General features: G+C 39.2%; 1 protein-coding gene across 2 annotated transcripts in view; it reads left to right on the plus strand.

Moving 5' to 3' along the window:
• Positions 1–1,061: 1,061 nt before the first annotated feature.
• Positions 1,062–20,299, plus strand: part of CCNYL1 (cyclin Y like 1) — a 36,407-nt gene continuing 17,169 nt past the window's right edge. Inside the window, exons 1-4 of one of the 2 annotated variants that reach the window (XM_045868110.3) lie at positions 1,065–1,479; positions 12,224–12,298; positions 13,934–13,968; positions 19,075–19,175. In XM_045868110.3, coding sequence (XP_045724066.1) covers positions 1,254–1,479; positions 12,224–12,298; positions 13,934–13,968; positions 19,075–19,175 — 437 coding nt within the window. In that variant the 5' untranslated portion in view covers positions 1,065–1,253. Of the gene's footprint in view, positions 1,480–12,223; positions 12,299–13,933; positions 13,969–19,074; positions 19,176–20,299 lie in introns of both variants that reach the window. The other variant, XM_045868112.3, reaches the window with a different exon arrangement.

Below are 20,299 nucleotides of genomic sequence, written 5' to 3' on the forward strand. Positions count from 1 at the left end.
CTCAATTTCTTCTGTAAAATCTGTAAAAGGATTATTTTTGAGGGTTAAATGAATACCTCACTTGGAATGGGGTTGGGCACACACTTAAGTGCTTGCCAAACGTTAACTATCATTATCATCATCAAATCAGGACCGTGTCACCCCGCTTTGTGGTTCTCAATTTTGTATGAGAAAATCGTGCTTTATGCGCTGTTGGCCAAAGAAGATGAACCTGGAAACTCCTGTCGTGGAAGGGAGAAAGAGAAGGGAGAAAAGCGAGTTGGTGAATCCCAGCGCCTCTGGGCTGGGAGGGACGAGTTCGGTCCCTATTTTACGGATAACGAAAGGGAGGGTAACCTGTCCTCGAGTCTCATGCAAGACACACAGCCACAGCGCTTTGTTGAGAGCAGGACCAGGGCTCCGGGAGTTGCTGTGGTCAAGTTGCAGGCGGAAACTAAAACTTGGAAGGCAGCAGAGGAGAAGCATTTAGTTACAAAACGGTCAACAATTCGGGTGGAACAAAGTTCGGTGACCAATACATCAAATGAGTCAGCTGTCAAACGGCGGAACCGAGTTGCTGAGGGAATCGGCTCTATACTGACAAGGCTTTCTATAAAGCCCACCGACCCAGGACGGCTTGGAGTAACAAACGCCTGCTGCGCTTCCCGCAGAACCGGAAAGCTCCCGGCTGCGCGAGATGAATGGAAACCCGAGTCCGTGGCGCGCCGCGCGGGGGGCGGAGCAGCCGCGGGGCAGGGGCGGGGCACTATGAGTCACGTGCCTCCGCTCCGAGGCGGGCGCGTGGAGGGAACTCTGAGCGTGATTGGTCCGTTGTAACCAGGTGACCATAGAATGCGTTCCGGTTGGCAGGTGCCAGCCAGGCAAGCGGACTTCAGTCGGGAGGTGGCGGCGGAAGGAGGAGGAGCTCCGGCCGCGCTCTCTCCCGGCAGTGGCTGCGCTTTTCAGCGCTTGTCGGGTCCCCACCCCTTTTAAATAAGCCGGGCTGGTCGCCGCCCTCACAGACTAGTTGGCTCGGGGGAGGCGGCGGCGGCGGCGGGGCGGCGGCGGGGGTGCGGCCGGGCCGGAGCCCTGCCCGGGGCCCGGCGGCGGGGCGGACCGGCGGGCAGCGGGCGAGGCCGCGCCTGTATGCGCGGCGCAGCCCCGGCGTAGCCCGGGGCTGCCGGTGCCGACCGCGCCATTGTTGGGGGAGGGGGTAGCTGCTGAGCGCGGCGGAGTCAGGGGCGAGCGAAGGCGGCGAGGAGTGGAGGCGCCCCATGGGGAACACGTTGACCTGTTGCGTGTCCCCCAATGCCAGCCCCAAGCTGGGCCGGCGCACGGGGCCGGCGGAGCCCGACTACGAGTCTGAGATCTACGAGGCGGCGGCCGGGGACGCGGTGGCAGTAGCGCCGGCGCCTGCTGCCGTGGAGCCCGCCGAGTTGGATTTCGGAGCGGGCGAGGGCCACCACCTGCAGCACATCAGCGACCGGGAGATGCCTGAAGGTAAGGAGGAGGCGGGCACCTCTCGTCCGTCTCGGGGGCCGGCGCTGTCCGCTCTCGGGCGGTCCCCCGGGACGGAGCCGCCGCCTCCGGCTCCTTCCTGCCGGGAGCCGGCTTTCCCAGGGCTGGGCGCCGGGGATGCAGGCTGGCTCTGCTTGACGTCCCCACCCCTTGTTCTTTCCCCGTCGTGTCCAGCCAGTTGCTCTCCCTCTTCCCTGCCCCGAACGCTCAGTCCTTTCCCCTATTCCCATTTCCCAGCCCGGCCTGAGACCCTACAGTCCGCAACCCCTTCCTGTTTGTCGGTCTACTTAACGTGTCCGGGGACTTTATAAAGACTTTTTGGTATATTCACTCCCCAAAATGTAAATATCCCAACTTCAGAGTATCCTTACCAAAGCGAAGAAACCAGGTAAGAGCCTGAGGGTATTCTTCCTCGCACCCGTTAAGGTACTTAATACGCGGGACAGTTCAGACGTATTGGTAAGGATTTGTTATTTAAATTCAAAATAGAGATTGGCCTGTGAGAGTCTATGTGGTCTTCTTAAGTAGGCTGTTTTCAACAGCCTCGATAGAGGCTGCCTTCCTCTAACTATAATTTGAAGACAGACGGAAAGAAAATGATGGGAGGAAGGGGCTTGAAATAACTGTGAACGGTGTGAAATGTTACTGCCAGGGCTGCGACAATAGTTTTTATACCGAACGGAGAACCCAGGGAGTTCTCATTACTTTAAAATTCCCATTTTGACCCAAATATGTCTTCAGCCCTACCTCAGTGACTTAACAGACTTCACTAACTTGTTGCCTGTTCTAAAAATGAGAGGCAGGGTGGTTCATGAGATTATTGGTCAGAAGTTTCCAAAGAGAAAAAAAAAAAAACCCATAAATTTAGACTTAATTTGTAATATAAAGGTTTGGTAATTAAGGTGTCATCTTGGGGCGCCTGGGTCGCTCAGTCGGTTAAGTGCCTGCCTTCTGCTCAGGTCATGATTCCAGAGTCTTGGGATCAAGCCCCTTATGGGGCTCCCTGCTCAGCAGTGAGTCTGTTTTTCCCTCTTCCTCTGCCCCTCCACCTGCTTGTGCGTGCACGCTCTCTCTCTCTCTCAAATAAATAAATAAAATCTTAAAAAAAAAAAAAAAGGTGTCAGATTTTGCACAAGAATGTTTGTCTCCTAATCTCCCTCTCCTTCTCAGCCCCCCCCCCCTCCCCGCCTGTAGAATCTTGTTCAACTTTAAGAATGTTGGGGTAAAAGTTCTTCTGACTAACTGTTGGGGGAGGGGGAGAGAAAAGAGGAAATGTTTGATTTTTGCCTCTGGAATTTTGGAAAGGGATAACTAGGTAAAGATAATTCTGAGTATCTTTAATGAAGTCTTACATCCTTTGAAGTAGAAAACATTGTATCATAAAGATGTTAAAGCCCCATTAGCCCATTTGTTTCATTGAAGTGCCCCAGTTTATTTCATTATTTCCTAGAGGAAATGTCTTGTAGCTCTTTTTCTAAGTAAACTTTAGTTGGGCTGTTAATTTCTTTGAGTTATAATAATTAAGCCTGTGGATTTACCCATATGATGGACATGGCTTTGTAACTGGAAAGTACTGCTTTTTCAGAATATTGAAGTATTGTAAAAGAATGAACAAATTATATGAACTAATTGTACTTTTAAACACAAAGCATGTAAGGACTTGAGAAAACTTCCGCTCTGCTTGGTGCTGTAAGGTAAGCCTCTGAGTGATTTGACAAACTAGTTAGTAGATGGGTAGTGTTGGATGAGAGACCAAAGTTGGACCTTTTTATAATTCTTTGAAGATTTGCAACACATCTTCGTGTCCGCCTCATTTGGCCCTTCCAACTACAAATAAGGCCCGTGTGTATTCTCCCTGTGTTGCTGATGAAGGAGGAGAGACTCCAAGATGGGCAATGACTGTGTAACACAGCTACTGAACAGAAGAGACTGACATGGAGGTGATAGATTGCCAGATTCAGTTCTAGGGATGCCTAAGAAACTCTAGAATGCATCTGGTATTTTATTATTCATCCATACGATAGGCCTATCTCCACTCACTTGTTTTGATTATTTCCATTCAAAGTTTATTGTTCACAATTCAGAAGCAACTTTTACCTCTCCCTCCTTTGTCTGTAATCATTACAATAGATAAGACTAAAAGTAGAAGCCATGATAGAGCCTAGATTAACCAGTCAGATAAATGGGTTGATGTGTTTAAAAGAGTTTGTTTGGTGATCTCTAATTAAAGCCAAGAATGCCCTGGACAGAGGAGCATTAGGAAAAGCTGATAAGGTAAGGTACCCAGTATTAAGCATAGGACTATAAGGAGTGTTAAACCGGAAAAGTTAAAAAAAAAAAAAAAAAGTTCATGAATACACAATTTACCTTTTGTGTTTAACATGATAGTTAAAATTCAGTTTGTCTTAATTTTCTTTGGCGTTCAATAAAATGATAAGAGAATCCTCAATTTCAGCATTTGCCTATTAGGTTTCCATAGAAACAAGGTCAGAACACCAAATATAAAGTACAGGCACATTGAGAGTTTGCTTTTAATGTCTTTATTTCCGGCATTTTTATATCAGTTTCCCTGGAAACTAAGAAATACCTACTTAAATATAAAACATTTTGGCTTTTCTACGATGAAGAATTTAATTGGTTCATTTCTTAGACAAAATCATCCATACATAATGTTGTGCCTTGTTTTTCTGAAACATTTCAGAAGAACATGATTTCTTCAAGCCATTTCAAAGAGCTATTCCTAAGAACCTAGTGTAGATTTCATATAGACTCAAAAGAATTTTTCTACTACCTTACCTTTATCTAACAGCATTTCCACAATAACTGATGGTAGGATCAATAACACAAAATAAGACACTAACATCGTATTATCCGGCCTTATTACTGTTCATCAACTTTTCATACAGCTTTTTATGTTCCGACCTTAGAGGCTTCACTAATTTGCTGGCCAAAAATGCTCTCTCAAGTGACCCCTTCTTCCCCCTTCCCCTGAGGAGTGGGGAAGGAATTGGCAATATGATGTGGAAAAACCTCTGAGCAACAGAGCTTTCCTCTTTCCAGTAGCTATTTTAAACACATTTTTTTTTTTTTTGCTGACAATAGGCGTTTGCTGTAAAAGGTTTAGAAAATACAAAAAAGTCATTCACTTAGAATATCCAGAAGTTTTATTAATATTTTAGTGTTTATTCTTACTAAACCTTTCATATGTATATAAACAACATTTTGTTTATTTCACAAAAAGAGATAACTCTTTATTTTTGCTGCTTTATAACTTTTTGTTTTAAAGACAAATAATGACCTAGAGCTCCTGGAACTGTGCTTGACACCTAGAAAGCACTCCAGGATGTATTTCCGTGGAGCTGCACAAAGCTCTACCACATGCCTTTTAATAACGGTTTAGTGTGCCATTAAATGCTTGGAGCACCATTCATTTACCTACCCTTTATGGTTGGGCATCTCTTATAGTAAAGCAGAACAGAATCCCATTATCATGCTTTATTCCGGGGACGCAGATAAAAACTGGTGCATTGTACCACTCTTTAGAATTCAGATGGTATATACTTTGTCTTATGACTTAGTCATTTTGTAGGTAAAGTACTTTAACATTAAATGTCCTTACGCCAAATTGAAGTTACTGTTGGTTTTTCACTGGATGTTAGAATTCCTCTTTGAGATTTTTGTGGTTCTTGGTAGCCTGTCTTGTGTCTTTAATTCGGAATAACTACTACTCTAAGAGATCTGAAAGTAACGCTGGTCTAAGATGACTAATCAAAAGAAGCATTAGAAGAAATCTTAGTTGGGAAAACTGGGAGAAACTTAACTGGGTTTGAGTACACTGAAACAGATGTTTTTTGGGCACTGTTCCAGATGCAGGACAGACAGTGGTTTACAGGATAAAGCCCCTACCCTTCACCCCTTACCTTCTGGAGGGACCTAGGGGCAGACAGCACATGAATAAGGAAAGAACCTCAGGTAGAGAGGTGCTGAAAGAAAGTGAAAGAAGGCCAAGGATGGGGGAAGGGCAGGTTTACAAGATGTGGCTAAAGACTGCGGCTCTCAAGTGACAAGTACACAGCCCTGAAAGCGAGAGGGAGCTGTGGGAGGATGTGGGAGAAGAGGCTTCCGAGCAGAGTCCTCACATGGGAATGTGCTGGTGCAGGCACAGGACAGAGACACGGGCACGGCAGCAGCAGGGTGAGAGGGATGCCAGCAGGGATGTGGTGGGTTCAGACCTCGTGTGCCCATCGGGCCTTCACAAAAAATAGGGATCTTAGTTTAGTTGGAATGGGAAACCAGTGGAGGATTATATGCCGGGGAATGAGCTTAATTCTTTAAAAAACGAAACACAAAAACAACAGGCTAGCCGCTGTGTGAGAATGTGTAACATAGGCATGGGTGGAAGCAGGGAGACCAGGTAGAAGGCTGGTGCGGTAGAGGTGAGAGCCAAGAGTGGACTGAACAGAAAACCATTCAGGCCTAAACTATGGACTGACTTATAACAAAGATATGAAGGGCAAGTCACAGAAAAAGAAATGCAGATGACCCTTAACCATGTCTTCATGCATATGTGAAATGCAAAATAAAACTATACTGTAGCTTCTCTCCTATTGAGAGAAAATCCAGTGATGCCACATTCTTTGGTGAGACTGTGAAAAAACAGTTATATTCATATATTGCTGGTGGAAATGCAAAATGGTTTGACCCCGTGAAGGGGAAATCGGCACAATCTCACAACGTTGCAGATACGTTTAATCCAGAAACCCTATCTCAAGGAATTTATTCTGAAGATATACTCCACAAATATGAAAACCACATATTCACTGAGTTTTTGTTTTAATATTTTCAAAAGCAAAGTATTAGCAATAACTCAAATGTCCGGTAGGAGCTGGTAAAATCAACTGGTACATCCACATAGTGGAGAGCTATGGAGCTGTAAAAAAGAGCAAGGTCTTCACTGTTGTGAAGTGATCTCCAGGATATGTCACATGGAAAAAGCAAGGAGAGGACATAACAGTAATCTACATGACAGAAGCAAGGGAACTAGGTATTTGCTTAAAGAAACCAAAATCACTGAGAGAAATTCTTACTGATTGTGTGACTTTTATTCCTTTCCCTTTACTGTTAGCCGAAGCACATATTTGCTTAAGGTGGTATTTGGGTGTGAGTAATGAGTGGGCATTTCATACACTTTCTAATGAAATGCTAAATGTTCACTTTTTGCTTATGAGTTCATTTGTAAAAGCTTTGTTTTGTCATTTATTGTGCTTTATAGGTATATCGATTGTTCTTGCATTTCTTTTGATCCTCACAATGTTTTGAGTTACATAGTATAAGAATTAAATGTTTTACACATGAGAAGACAAGCTCTCAGAGGTATAAACTGAGTTGTCCAAGTTTTAAAAATGAGGCAATAGATCAGGGATATAAATTACAGATATATGACATACTGGAATAGAATTTATTGAATGACTTATCATGTGGGCTACTTTGGATACTACTTTTTTTTCTCACCCTTGTGTGTGTGTGTGTGTGTATTAAAGTAATTAAGCTTTAGAATTAAAATATTAACATTGCCCAGTGTGAAATAAAAATAAAGGTAACTTGCAGCCCAGAAATGTTCTTTGAAGTTCAAGAAACTGAGCAAAAATACTCGTTAGAAGTGTATAAAGGAAGAAAGGTGTACTTCACTCTATGAAATGTCACATCTCTGCTACAGTCCCTAAACATGGATTGAGAATTAAAACAAGGCAAGACTGAGAACCAAGGTAGACGCAGGTACAGAGGTGGCTTGGAAGCCAGAGTTAAGAAGCAGAAGAATTAATTAGGAATTACCTGGAAGGGGTGGACTCAGGGATAAAATCATCAGTGTACATGGTAATTGTAAGACTTGAAATATTTGTGTTAATGGGCCATAAAATGAACACAGTGTACTGGATAGGGATGATAGCATAGTTCAGTAAATGCAGGAAGCCTTAAGTGAACAGGTGCCCAGCAGTTGGCCCAGAAACTGCTGACATCTTCTATTTAATTGGAATATATTGAAATCAATCTCCTTGTGAAATACGCTGCTCTGACAGTTTCTTGGTCACTACCTTCTCTCCCCAATATTTTGACATTTATTGACATTTATAGTTGCATAATTTTACATATTTAGCCTTTGATAATGCATTTCATTTTTTCTAAGTTGCCTGTATTTTCACATTTTTAACATCTGTACATCTTATAACTGGGGGAATCTTAGATTAAGGGAAAAGCAGTATTGCATGTCAGTGGTTTTTATAGATTTCCTCTGTATTTACATTAAGATCCAAGTTTAATTTTTTTTTGAAGTCCTTTTCCTACATCAACCTGTCATGCTGTCAAATTAAGTTGCAATTTAAATTGATTTAAAAAAGTGATGGGTCTTAAAATACAATTTGAATCATAACTTCTAATCATGAACTCAGGAGTATTTCTCTTAGGTTGAAACATTCTTAGAGGTTTCTAAAGTAATTTGGGGGGCGCCTGGGTGGCTCAGTCGTTAAGTGTCTGCCTTCGGCTTGGGTCATGATCCCAGGGTCCTGGGATCGAGCCCCGCATTGGGCTCACTGCTCGGCGGGAAGCCTGCTTCTCCCTCTCCTGCTCCCCCTGCTTGTGTTCCCTCTCTCACTCTCTCTCTCTCTGTGTCAAATAAATAAATAAAATCTTTAAAAGAAAAAAAAGCAATTTGGGGTAGGTTCACATACAAGATGTACAGTAATTTCATGCCATCTCTCTCAGTCACTGTGCATATGTGCATGTTGGTGGGAAGTGGTGACACTTTGCTTAATAGTTGGCAGTCTTACCTTTGTGATAGTGCAAGCAGGGTAGTACAGTTGATCACAGTTGTCTTAGGTTCTTGAGAAAACAGTAATGGACAGTGCAGAAACACTGTGTCCTCTGAGTTTAATATCTAATGGCTTAAGTATCCATTCTGTAAAATAGAAATGTGGTTTTTGTCATTAGCAAAAAGTGCAAGTTATATAGAAAATTGTCATAGAGTAGAGACAGAAGATTACTATTTTCTGAAAACCTCATGCAAATTGACAACATTTTAGGGTCCTCGTAGGTGTAATACATATAATACATACAAGTGATAGGCAACTCACCAAAGTGGAAATAACACTGGTAACTGTCAGGAAAATAGTCAAACTGTGTAATCAGAAATGCAAATTAGAGACCGTGAACTTCCTCATTTACATCAGTAGGAATTTTTTCTTTCAAGTATTGGAAGTTAGGGTGGGAGTGAAAACTGGTGCAGTTGATAGCATTATATACTAATATGCTCACACCTTTTTTAGAAAGCAGCTTAATTGGTATTATACATTGAGCCATGACAATGATCTAACCTTATGGTCTACTCATCCCATTTTGGAGATCTTTCCTAAGGAGATAAAAACAAAATTATTTTTAAAAAACTATGTATGGGAAGGTTTTCCTCATAATATAAGAATAAAAGTTTGTAAGGGCCTAAACCCTAAGAGGGGATTGACTAAAGTATAGGAATAACACTTGGTAGGCCATTGTGTATCCATTAAATAGTAAGTATATTTAGAATGGGGTGGAGATTGCTTCTCAGGAACAAAATAAGATGTAAATGATACACTGATTAGAGCTATTTTTTCTTTTTAAAGTGTAGGTAACAAAATAATGGTTGTGAGTTGAATACTTTTTTTTTTAAAGATTTTTATGTATTTGACAGAGAACACATCGAGAGAGGAACACAAACGGGGAGGGAGGGGGGAGAAACAGGCTTCCCGCCGAGCAGGGAGCCCAATGCGGGGCCCATCCCAGGACCCTGGGATCATGACCCGAGACACTTAACGACTGAGCCACCCAGGCGCCCCTTGATGAATAATTTTTAAACAAAGTAGTATTTTGGCTCTTGCAAATTTTTGTTCATGATCAGATATTTCTTAAAGGAATGAGCAAATGACTTTTATCTGTTTGCACCTTTAATGTGATCATCTGTACTGCTGATTAACCAGGTCTCTTTCAGTTGCAAATTAAAATCTAATTTTTTTTTTTAAAATATTGACTTTGTAACCAGAGTTCATGGAGTAAATTGGGTATTACTTGACCTAGGAATTAAATGGCCTGTCTCAGTTCTGCTCTCCTCTGTTGATATACCCTAGAAAGGCTCCCCTCTCCCCCAACCCCCCTCCCCCAAGATGGCAAAGGAAGCCTGGGGCAGCTCCAGACTAGCCAGGAATCTACGGCTCTGCCTTTCTTGCTTTCTTTTTTTTTTTTTTTAAGATTTTATTTATTTATTTAGAGAAAGCACGTGAGGGGGGGGAGGGCCAGAGGGGGAGAGAATCTCAAGCAGACACCATGCTGAGTGGGGAGCCTGACACAGGGCTCAGTTTCATGACCCTGAGATCATGACCTGAGCTGAAATCAAGAGTCAGATGCTTAACCAACTGAGCCGCCCAGGAGCCCCAGCTCTGCCTTTCTCAGTGGTTTTTTGGAAGTCCCAGGGCAGCAGTGGCTGCCCCAGCCTAGATGGGGTCGGGGGAGTGCCACTTTCTTTCTTGTCACTTGTGCTAATTTTGCTTTTTTTCTGCATGTTGCTATTTCTTTTATCCAGGGCCTTCTGATTTTTGTATTTAGATCCATAGTAGCATATCTTGGTTTTGGGAAGAGAGAGAGAGAGAGAGAAAGAGAGAGTGAGTGAGTGTGTGTGTGTGTGTGTGGCCTGCTCCCCCTTGATTCTGGTACTTACTTTTCGTGGATTTCCCATTGAAAAGTGTTAATTAAACTTTCGTGCCATAGGCACTGATACATAATGTGTTTACTTCTGCAAACATTTCTGCCTAGTTTTTAGATTCACATGTAGTGTATTTGCTTTCTTTTTGGTAAGAAGTTGGTCATGAACTCTTTTGGAAGCCTTAGGTTAGAGGCAGCTGTGAAAGTCTTTGTCACTTTGAGCACAGCTGACTTCATTTATTTTCCAAATAGCTAACATTGTCTCATTTTTCAAATATGTGAAAAGTTTAATTTTTATGGTTCTTTTACATAAAAATGTTGAATAGAATAGTTTCTCCAAAAGTAGTCTAACAAACTTCAAATTCAGTGAAGGAATTTCCATGAAGAACAAAGCTGTGTTTAGCTATGTAAATTTTTAGTGCTGGCAGTACCATTAAAATGGATGGTTCAGATTCCTGTTAAACCAAGAAGTCCCAAATGATGTTTGTGAAAGAGTCTAACTATATTACTTGGAGGAAAAAGGGATTCTAGGTAGATAAATTGTGAAATGCTGAATTAGACAATATTCACTATAAGACTGATTAGTTTTTAATGGACATTTTGATTCTCTAAGACCCAGGGATATTATTTTCTATTAGACTGCCAACATCCCTTTTAAAAACAGAACAATTCTTATGTGGTTTGGGAAATACTAGACTTAACCATTACTCTGTCAGGATCTTGGTCCAGTTTCTTGCAAGATTATCTAAGTACTTTGGGATGGACATTGCTGAGGAGTGTCATGGTGGGTTTTTTTTTTTTTTTCTTTTTAAGAGAATTTTGAGTTGTTCTTACAAAGGTTGTTGCAATATGAAAGTCATTTGTTTGCTTCTATTAAAGTATCAGGCTGTCTTGTCAAACACAATGAAGTGGCCCAAAAATATATTTCAGAGCTCACAGAGCTTAAAAAGAACAAAGATCATATGCAACCAGACAAAAACCTATTTCTGCATTTCCTATTTCTTGCTCAGACTGCTTTGCTTACCAGACTGTCACTAAACATCTTGAGGAAATGCAGGAATCATTTTGTTTGGAATCTTAGACACATCAGAAGTTTGGCTTTTTTTTTAAATGACAACTTTATTATCCCCTATGGTGGCAAACCTTGTTCTATGAAAATTCAAGTACCTGTTTTGTATTCTTGTGTAAATAGAGAATTTCCCCACCTTGGTGCAAAGTGAACTACAGGCAGACATACCTTTACATAGTTATGGACAAAATTTTTTACAAGTAGCTCCATGATCTGCTCCAGAAAGTACTCTTATTGAAGCCCCAAATTAATCATGCAGCATGGATGGAAGAAGCAAGAGTTTAGCTTTGGAAATTGAGAGCAAAAGTTAAAAATTACTTGCTATCATAGAAGTGTACCTGTAGATTAGAACATTGAACTTTTATACAGTTTTTAAAAATCTGCCATGATGGATAGTCCCCCACATAAACCACAGCTAACTAGATGAGTTCATTTGTTGAATGGAGTTAGAATTAGCTATTTGATTATCTAAAGAATATTTGCTTGCCAAAAGCAACTTGTTTGGTTTTGGCATATTTGATATATTGAGCTGGTATCTGACAGTAATAGCCACAGCATAACTTGCTTTTTGAAGACTGCTTTTGGAATATGGTAGTAATATCAACTTAAAGGATGGTGACAGGATTTTTAATAGTTAAGTAGGAGGGGGAAGGCACAAATATAATTCCATCTAAAAGTTGCATAGATTATTTAGGTGCAGGTTAAAAAAAAGTTTAAGACACAGCCTGGTTTTATTCCACATATGTGGATTCTACAATTTTGCAGTTTCCCAGTATAATTTTTATATTGTTGCCTTTACTAAAATTGGCTTTTTATCATTACTAAAAACTCTTCCCAAGACTGCTAAGTGATTAAAATTGATGTGTAGTTATTTTTAAAGTCATGTATTTTTCTACTCAAATTATCACACCTTTTTCTCTTCTTCCTATACAGAGTTAGCTTTGGAATCAAACCCTTCTGACCATCCAAGGGCAAGCACAATTTTCCTGAGCAAATCTCAAACGGATGGTAAGACAGTATTTTTTTCCCCTGAGAAGATTGAAAACTGTTTTTTGTTTTGTGTTTTATAGAAAGCCCCTAAAAGAACTCATACATCAGTTTAAATGTTTCACTTTTTCATGTATTTGTTTCTTATTTTAATATGTGATGATATACTTTCCTTTAATTGTTACTGATTTAGTTAGCAGAACACGGGAGACTGTTTACACGTTTTGCCACCTCTTTATCAACACAGTCACTTGTGACCACATGATTTAGATGTGGTCTAATTCTCCATACTCACCTTGTCCTTTTCCCCTGGCTCCAAAGAACACAGGCTTTAAAGATGAGTGATAGGATTTAGGCCACAGTTAGGTTTTCATTTAACAAATAAAATTTAAAAAATCAGTCATTAATTTATGGGGATTGAATCTGTGATTCTGGCCCCATTTTACACTATGCTCAACCAAACAAGCCTATCTCACATCTGCATTTATTCTACTCTATTCTAATGTAGTGACGTGCCAGGATACGTGGGAACAAACATGCCCTGTGGGATTTCCTAGAAGGTTAGCTTCAGCAATAGAGACCAGTATAAATTGCCCGTGTCCTTGATTTATAATGAGAATCAGAACTGTAGAGTTTTTAGCACTCCTGCTTGCCTGTTTATTTTCCTTAATGTTATGTTAAATCCTTTTTTATTTGAACTAAAAAGTCATACATGACCAGGTTTTTCAGTTGATTATGACAGCAGGAGTATAAAAATGGGGGTTTTTAACCTGCATTTTCACAGTGTATGTACATAGCCTGACTTGAGCAGATCACTTCTGGTTAGGATTGCTATATTTCTCTGTTTCTTCCAGAAACATAGCCTGCCCACATGTAGAAACAGTGTGGAGACAGTAAAAGCAAAGCTATCCCATGTCTCTTTCTCCTCAGTCATAAAGAATGTGTACCTATGATGTCACCCCACATTAAAGGAGGCAGTGTGGGAAACAAAGTGGGGTCCAAGACCCTCATTGGAGCTTTTATTCTTCTTCTGGTCTTTGTTAGAGCAAAGTGATTTTGTGTGCTCTAGATATATTCAGTTAAGTTAGCACACTCATTAAAATATAAATTTAAGATAGATACTTTCCAGTTGTGTAATGACCCATTTTATTTTTTTAGCAAGGTCTTTTAGTAGATCACCAATAAGTGCTTCAGGATGCTTCCAGGATACTGATGTATCTAGAAATTAGTGCCTGGTCAGAAACTGATTCTTAGAGCTGTCAGATCCTGGTAATTGAAGTAAGTTGTATGTAAACATAGAATTAGAAAATACTGTGTAGTGGTTCAGATATTCAACAGGTAAACATTTTTATTAGTTAAATTTTTCACCTGGCCTAGTTTGCTTTGTCCTTTTCTTTTGTACATGGGGAGCCTTTCGTTTGTACCTAACAAAGAAAATCTGTTAGGTCAAAAAGTAAAAACTAAGTTTTTAGATTTTACTTTATAGGATTTATCTTGCTAGGGGATTTAAATTATAAATTTTATTGGAAATTATATTTGAAAAATGGAATTTCATCTCATTTTGTTCGTTGGTAATCTGTCAGATAAGTAGCAACTACTTTTACTTTTCTATGGCATTTGTATCAGAATTGATCAGTTAATTTTTTTTATTCTTAGTGCGAGAAAAGAGGAAGAGCAACCATTTAAACCATGTAAGTAAACAGTTGAAAAGTTAAGTAAGAAATTAATAGTTTGAATTAAAAGTATGTCTGCCATTATTCCTAAAAAATATGATGGATCCAATACTGTTAGGACCTCTTTTGTAGATTTTCTAAATCTCTTCTATCTTCCTCATTATCAAATGTATTCAGGAAAGTCTCTGGCTCAGTAGTGCCCATTTTTTAAGCGTTCTGACATGTAGCTTAAATTTAAATAACGTGGTTGTGGTATAAAGTTCTGTCTTCAATTTTTTTGCCTTAATTTTTTAATCTTATTTTTTAACCAAAGTAACCAAACATAATAACTAAGTTAATTTTTAGCACTATTGACTTCCTGTTGTGCCAGGTGAAAGCTTAGCTTCATCACTCCACCGTGGCCTTATTCCCTCAACCTGTATCATGGTTTTTGTTAAGTCAGAATCAATGTGTATGTTGTTATGACTATGCAAATATTGTTCCCTGCTGAGCCATATTGTTCTCTGTCTGTGCCTTCTCCTGTATACGCTTCATTCTTTTTCTTAAATATTTCTGAAACCCGAGCACTTCTGCACTTCTCCAGGATAATCCAGTCCCCATTTTCCTAGCCAACACGATCTCACACAGCCAAATGCTGTAAGTAGCTCCCTGGCGGGTCTTTCTGCTTTCACATTCTTCCTTTTTTTTGTGTGTGTGGAATTAATTTCCTGACGATATTCACTTGCCTATTTTCTAACAGCTAATTCCGCCCCCCCAAATGTTGTAACATTTGTCACGTGTCCATCAAAAATATTTTTCGTTTACTAAAACACATCTGTTCCATTTTTTTCTTGGATTGTCTTTCTATTCCGGTAGAGTAGACTGGTTTTCGCTAGGCTGGCTATGTGTCTGTTTTCCTGGGATATCTCCTTGAAGTCATCTGGGATCTCACATAACTGCTGTCTTGTTGGATCCCCTATATCCTAGATTCTTGGTTTCCCTTTGTCTTGTTATATGCCCTTGTTTTACTGGAGCACATTTTTCTGGGAATGGGCAGAAGTTTTTAGAGATCTAGCTTCTCTGAAACTCCTGCTGTTTGATAAAGTATAGAATTCTAGGTTGAAACTAATTTTTGCAGTTCTACAGACATTTCTCTATTGTCTTCTCATTTACAATGTTGCTCATAAATCTGTTGACATTATATGATACATTGTACATTTCCAATTTTAGTCATTGTTCCCCCATCCCTTCTTTCTCTGAAACCTTCTAGTACCTTCTCTGTCCCTGAGATTCTGAAATTTCATAATATGGTTTGATATGGACCTTTTCATTTTATTGGGGCCAGTAAGTCTGCAGACCATCTCTTCTTCTAGTGAATGTCTTTTTTTTTTTCCCTAGTCTGGTATTTCTGTCATTCAGATGTTGGACCTCTTGGACCATTGTTCCTGCACAGATCTCTAATTTTTCCCCCTTCTTTTTTCCATTCTGTCTTTTTGTCCTACTTCCTGGGGACTTCCTTTACTTTATGCTCTAACCCTTCTTCTTCTATTGCATACTGAGTTTTGTCTATCTTATTTTTAATTTATACAGTTCTCTTATAGTCTGTCATTATTTATAGCATCTAGTTCTTTCACCAGTGCAATTTCTTATCTTTCTGAGGGTTTTTAAGAATTTTTTAAATTTTCATTTGCTTCTTAATTTTGTCATTCCCACCAATTCCTTTTTTCCGTTTTGATCTCTCTTACTTGTCGGAGGCTTCTCTCAAATGTGTAGTGGTCCCTGCCTGTATCTGTGATCTCACTGGAAGTGTACCACAAGGGAGCAAGACTTGTTCACTAATGGGCCTCACTCTGGGTGTTTGGGGGCTGAGCCTCTGAATTCTGAGCCTGCCTTGGGTTCTGTAAGACAAACTGGCTTTCTTGTTCCTGTCCCAGTCTCTGTGCTTTCTCTCTTCTGCCATGTCAGTTGCCACTCCTTGTCTAGTCTTTTCACCTTTCAAACATTAAAAAGCACCTGCTATTTATCCTGTGTTGTATATAACCTCTAAAAGGAGGGGGAGAGGAAATAGATTTGTGATCAGTCCACCATGTTTTTAACTCTAACTTAGAATGTGTTTTGAAAGTATAAATTTAAGTTTAAAGTTTTAATTCAATATAATTAATGATATTAATTCAGACCGTATTTCCGGTTATACCAATAATTAGCATATTACGCTTTTCTCCTAAGGCCTTGATTAAGAATTCAAACCATGCACCCTGTCATATTGTCCCATTAATGTGCAACATAGATGAAGCAGTTTTCATTAATGCATAGTGTTGGAAATTTTTAAGTTGTCTTATGAAAAAGACAAAACTTGTCCTGTGAAAATGGGAGACACAAAAGTGAACTTCAGCAGTAGGCACAATGGGCAGGTCAGTGGCTGGGGGCAAGATTTCAACAGGTACTTGACCTTTGATGGTAAGGCTTGGATTGTGATTTCCTAGACTTCTAAGTATGATTATTTTCTAGTCTTTGCCATTGAACCGTAAGTTGGTGAAATAACCTTCGTTATAAAGATCGTAAAAGTCCATCTATTCTGTTAGTGCTCAATGAGTAAAGATGAACACTGCCTTCCCTGTCTATTCTAGTAACCAACTGAAATAATATCTGTGAACACTAAACTGCCAATACTGTTTTTTGCTATTTGATTTTTTTTTGTATTTGCATTTTATGACCCTATTTTTGTCAGTGTTGTTTATTGAGGCTGTAAGCCAGTGATGGTAAGCCTTTAACTGTAAAAAATAATTGCCTTAAAATTTTAGTTAATTTTAAGCTAATAAATAATTATAGCTAATATATCCAGGCTTTGTTCAGAGGCTTAATTCTGCAACCCTCTAGCTGAATACTAGGTTATTACTGAATACTGAAAAGTAGGCCTGGCCTAATGGGGAAGTGTTCAGTGTTTCTTTGGTTGGATCTAGCCAGTAGACTAAGTTGCTAATTCACTAGCCCCCCATATGGCTGTAAGACCACATCTAATTAAAATTTTTAAATGTTTCACTAATATTTTCAAAGACAAGCCAGTATATATCCGTAATAGAAAAAAAATTTAATGGAGTAAAGTGGGAGCAAATATAACCCAAAGCTCTACCAACTTGTCTATATTTTGGTGCATTTTCTTTCTATTCTTTTTATGGCTCCCCAGTAGAGGTTTTTTGGTCAGAATTGACTTTTATTATGATATAATATACACCATAGTATACCCTATTAGTAGTGGCCTTAAAAGAGAACTTTCTTCCATTTAGAGTAAAAGTATTTAAATAAATTCATTTTCATTTTTTATGCTGTATTTATTGAGATTCTTAAAATAAATTACATATTCACTGAATAGCTTTAAAGAACATAACAGTTTTAGGTATAATTGAGCATTTCTGGCTTGAAGGAGAATTTAGTGATACTTTTCAAAAATAGAATGTCTGGAACTTTTTTTAATAAGAGGTAAATGGCTTTGCAGGAAAACATCTGAAACAAGCAAAATGGTGTTTTTATATACTGTGTGGATATTTCTGATTATTGGCTACTGGCAGTTTTTAAATGTTCTGTATTTTAAAAAAGTTATCAACTAGATTTTTTTTCCCCTACCCCATCTGTCGTGTATTTGAGGGGGATGCTGACAGGAGAGTATGACAGCATGGCGAATATTTTATATTAATAGGAGGAAGGAAGGCTCATCTGAATTAGTAAAAAACAAAAAACAAAAAACACAACAAAACCAAGCATTAAAATTATTGGTATTCTGTGGTATTGAATGCTGCCATTACTTTTAACTACTTAAAGTGACTGGGATTTGTTTATTGGTCTTACTTTAAGGAAGAGAATTGTCCTAACATAGCTTAGGCTATTTCAGTATTTGACTGTTGCTATATACTTGGGCTCAGGCTCTTCACAGATAAATGGATACTTCTAAAGTGTTTTAAAGATGGTTTATTCTATGGAGGGTCTCCAGAAGTTCATTGTCACCTCTCTGACACTATGCTAATAAATTCTCACTAATTTGTAGTAAGATTTACCTTCAGTTGTAACTGATTTTAAATAATTTGTCAAGCACTTATTGAACTCCTAATTTGTCCCAAGTTCTGTGTTCAGTAGCTGGAGGTAGGAGGAGTAAGAGTCCTCCCTTCCCTGGAGAAGCTTACGTTCTTAGGAGGGAGACATCCTGCAAGCAATTGGTAACATGTATCAAGTGGCAGATTAGATGTGTGAGCATTCAGAAAAGGGAGAAGTTTTGTGGTGTGACTGCTGGCAAAGGTGTCCTGGAGGTAGATGGGGTCAAGCTTTCTGGGACAAGGAGGAAGAAAAAGGCATTGTAGGCATAAAAAGCAGCACGAGTGAGGCAGGAAATTGTTGTGATGAATGTCAAGCAACTTACAGAATAGAATTAATAAAATTTTTAAGTGAATGGAAAGTACTCAGAGGTTCCCACTTGAGTAATGTGATGGCAGTCTTATTTAAACATGAAGTTAAAGTGAAGTTCTCATAATAAGCTGTTTTATGGATGTGAGAGAATCTTAAAGCAGTACTCTGTTGCCCTCCAGATAAGGAAACTGAGGCCTAGAGAGACCTACACCCCCCTCCCCACCCCAGCTTATTAGTGGTAGAGCAACCCTGGTACAAACAGCCTCTGACTCAAGAACATCTGTTTCATCACACTGTCTCCTGAACTGATACATTTATTATCAGCTTCCATTTCTGCAATAAAATGTTCTTGCATCAATATTATATAAGGCATTACATTTCATTGTAGTAAATGAACAGTAGAAATAGTCTCAGCTGCTTTTCATTTCTTAAGGAAAAAAAACCCACTGAAATCTTATTCTAAGTTTCTTACATTATTATAAAGGGAATTTATAATAGGTGCTTGCCAGGTTTGATAATAGGTAATTTATCAAGGGCAGTAGTTTATAACCCATTCCTTAAATCTTGTGTGGGAAGTTAGAGCATCCACTGGGTTCCCACAGAGCTGCACATGATCGCACACTTCAAGCAGTTCATGAAGTATAAGAAAAATCTTAATGCTTTATCGTTTGACATTTTAACCGAGGAAAAAACACACTTTTATAGGTTTAACTTACTGTGACATTTTCTTCTATTTCCCTTCCCCTTCAGGTATCTCCAGGGCAGCTTACTAAAAAGTATAGCTCATGCTCAACAATATTTCTAGATGACAGCACAGTCAGCCAACCTAATCTTAGAACCACAATAAAATGGTGAGTACAACTAGGTTGCCAAGGGCTGAGTGACAGACCCCCTCATGCTAAAAGCATCCTAGCCATACTTGGTCATTTCAGTCATTTGATTGTCCTTTTCAGTGATCAGGTTAAGAAACTGGTGTCTATTTTATATTGCTTTCCAGGACCTCAGTCTGAATATTCAGTTTCCATTTTAATCTTAGAGTGCATGGTAGAAGGGAAAGCCAGTTAGCAAATAAAAAAATCCCAGGAAAAGTACACTTCTTACTTAATACATTTCCATTGTTAAGACATTGTTGAACATAATGAGAGGGAGAGGTGCTTTTTATTGGATGTTTCTAGAAAAAAAGTATTTCTTTATGAATTATGGGCCTAAAACAATGTGTACTACTTTGGAAGCTACTCTTGAAAGAAGGAATAGTTTGTCCCCTACTGGCAGCAAAGTGTATCTGCATTTAAATTTAATTTGATTTTTGTCAGATTTTCCCCATCATGCATTTTTTTTTTTTCCCTGCACTATTTCTGTATGAAAATTAACTTCTCCTTCCTATCTCCCAAAGAGGGGAAAATACACCAAATCAATCTTAAGGAACAAATTCTCAAGCTTAATTTCTTTATGGATGAAATTTTGCTCAACTGAAAATTATAATTTAATAGATATACTTAATTTTAACTTTATATATGTGTATAGATATAGAAATATATCTCTAGGACACTATATCAGTCCATTTATAAGAAAACCACAGCAGAGAACAATGAAAGAGATAGTTTTGGAAACATAACTGTGGTCAAGTTTATACTTCAGCAAACACGAACAGTGTTATGATGGAAACTATTCCTTAATTTCTGGGAGCACCTTATAATCCACAATTAAAGTTGCACTTTCAGAACACCCTAAGATGAACCTTTCAAGCTTACTTAAGGGAGGAAAGAAACCCCCCAAAACTGGATATGCAGAGCTTCCTGACTTCATCACGATTGGCCAAAGAACATTATTAACGTCTCTTTGGGACGTGAGTGTTGATGTTCCAGAACACAGTTTGGAACACTACTACAAAATATTAATATTCTCATCTTTAATTTTTAGTCTTAAAAAAATTGGCTTGTAAATTTAATCTTGTTTCTGATGTACCAGCTTTGTC

Source organism: Mirounga angustirostris, unplaced genomic scaffold, assembly GCF_029215605.1.
Source record: "Mirounga angustirostris isolate CCGP_5_RB_7025 unplaced genomic scaffold, mMirAng1.0.hap1 SCAF_3, whole genome shotgun sequence".
Taxonomy (NCBI): domain Eukaryota; kingdom Metazoa; phylum Chordata; class Mammalia; order Carnivora; family Phocidae; genus Mirounga; species Mirounga angustirostris.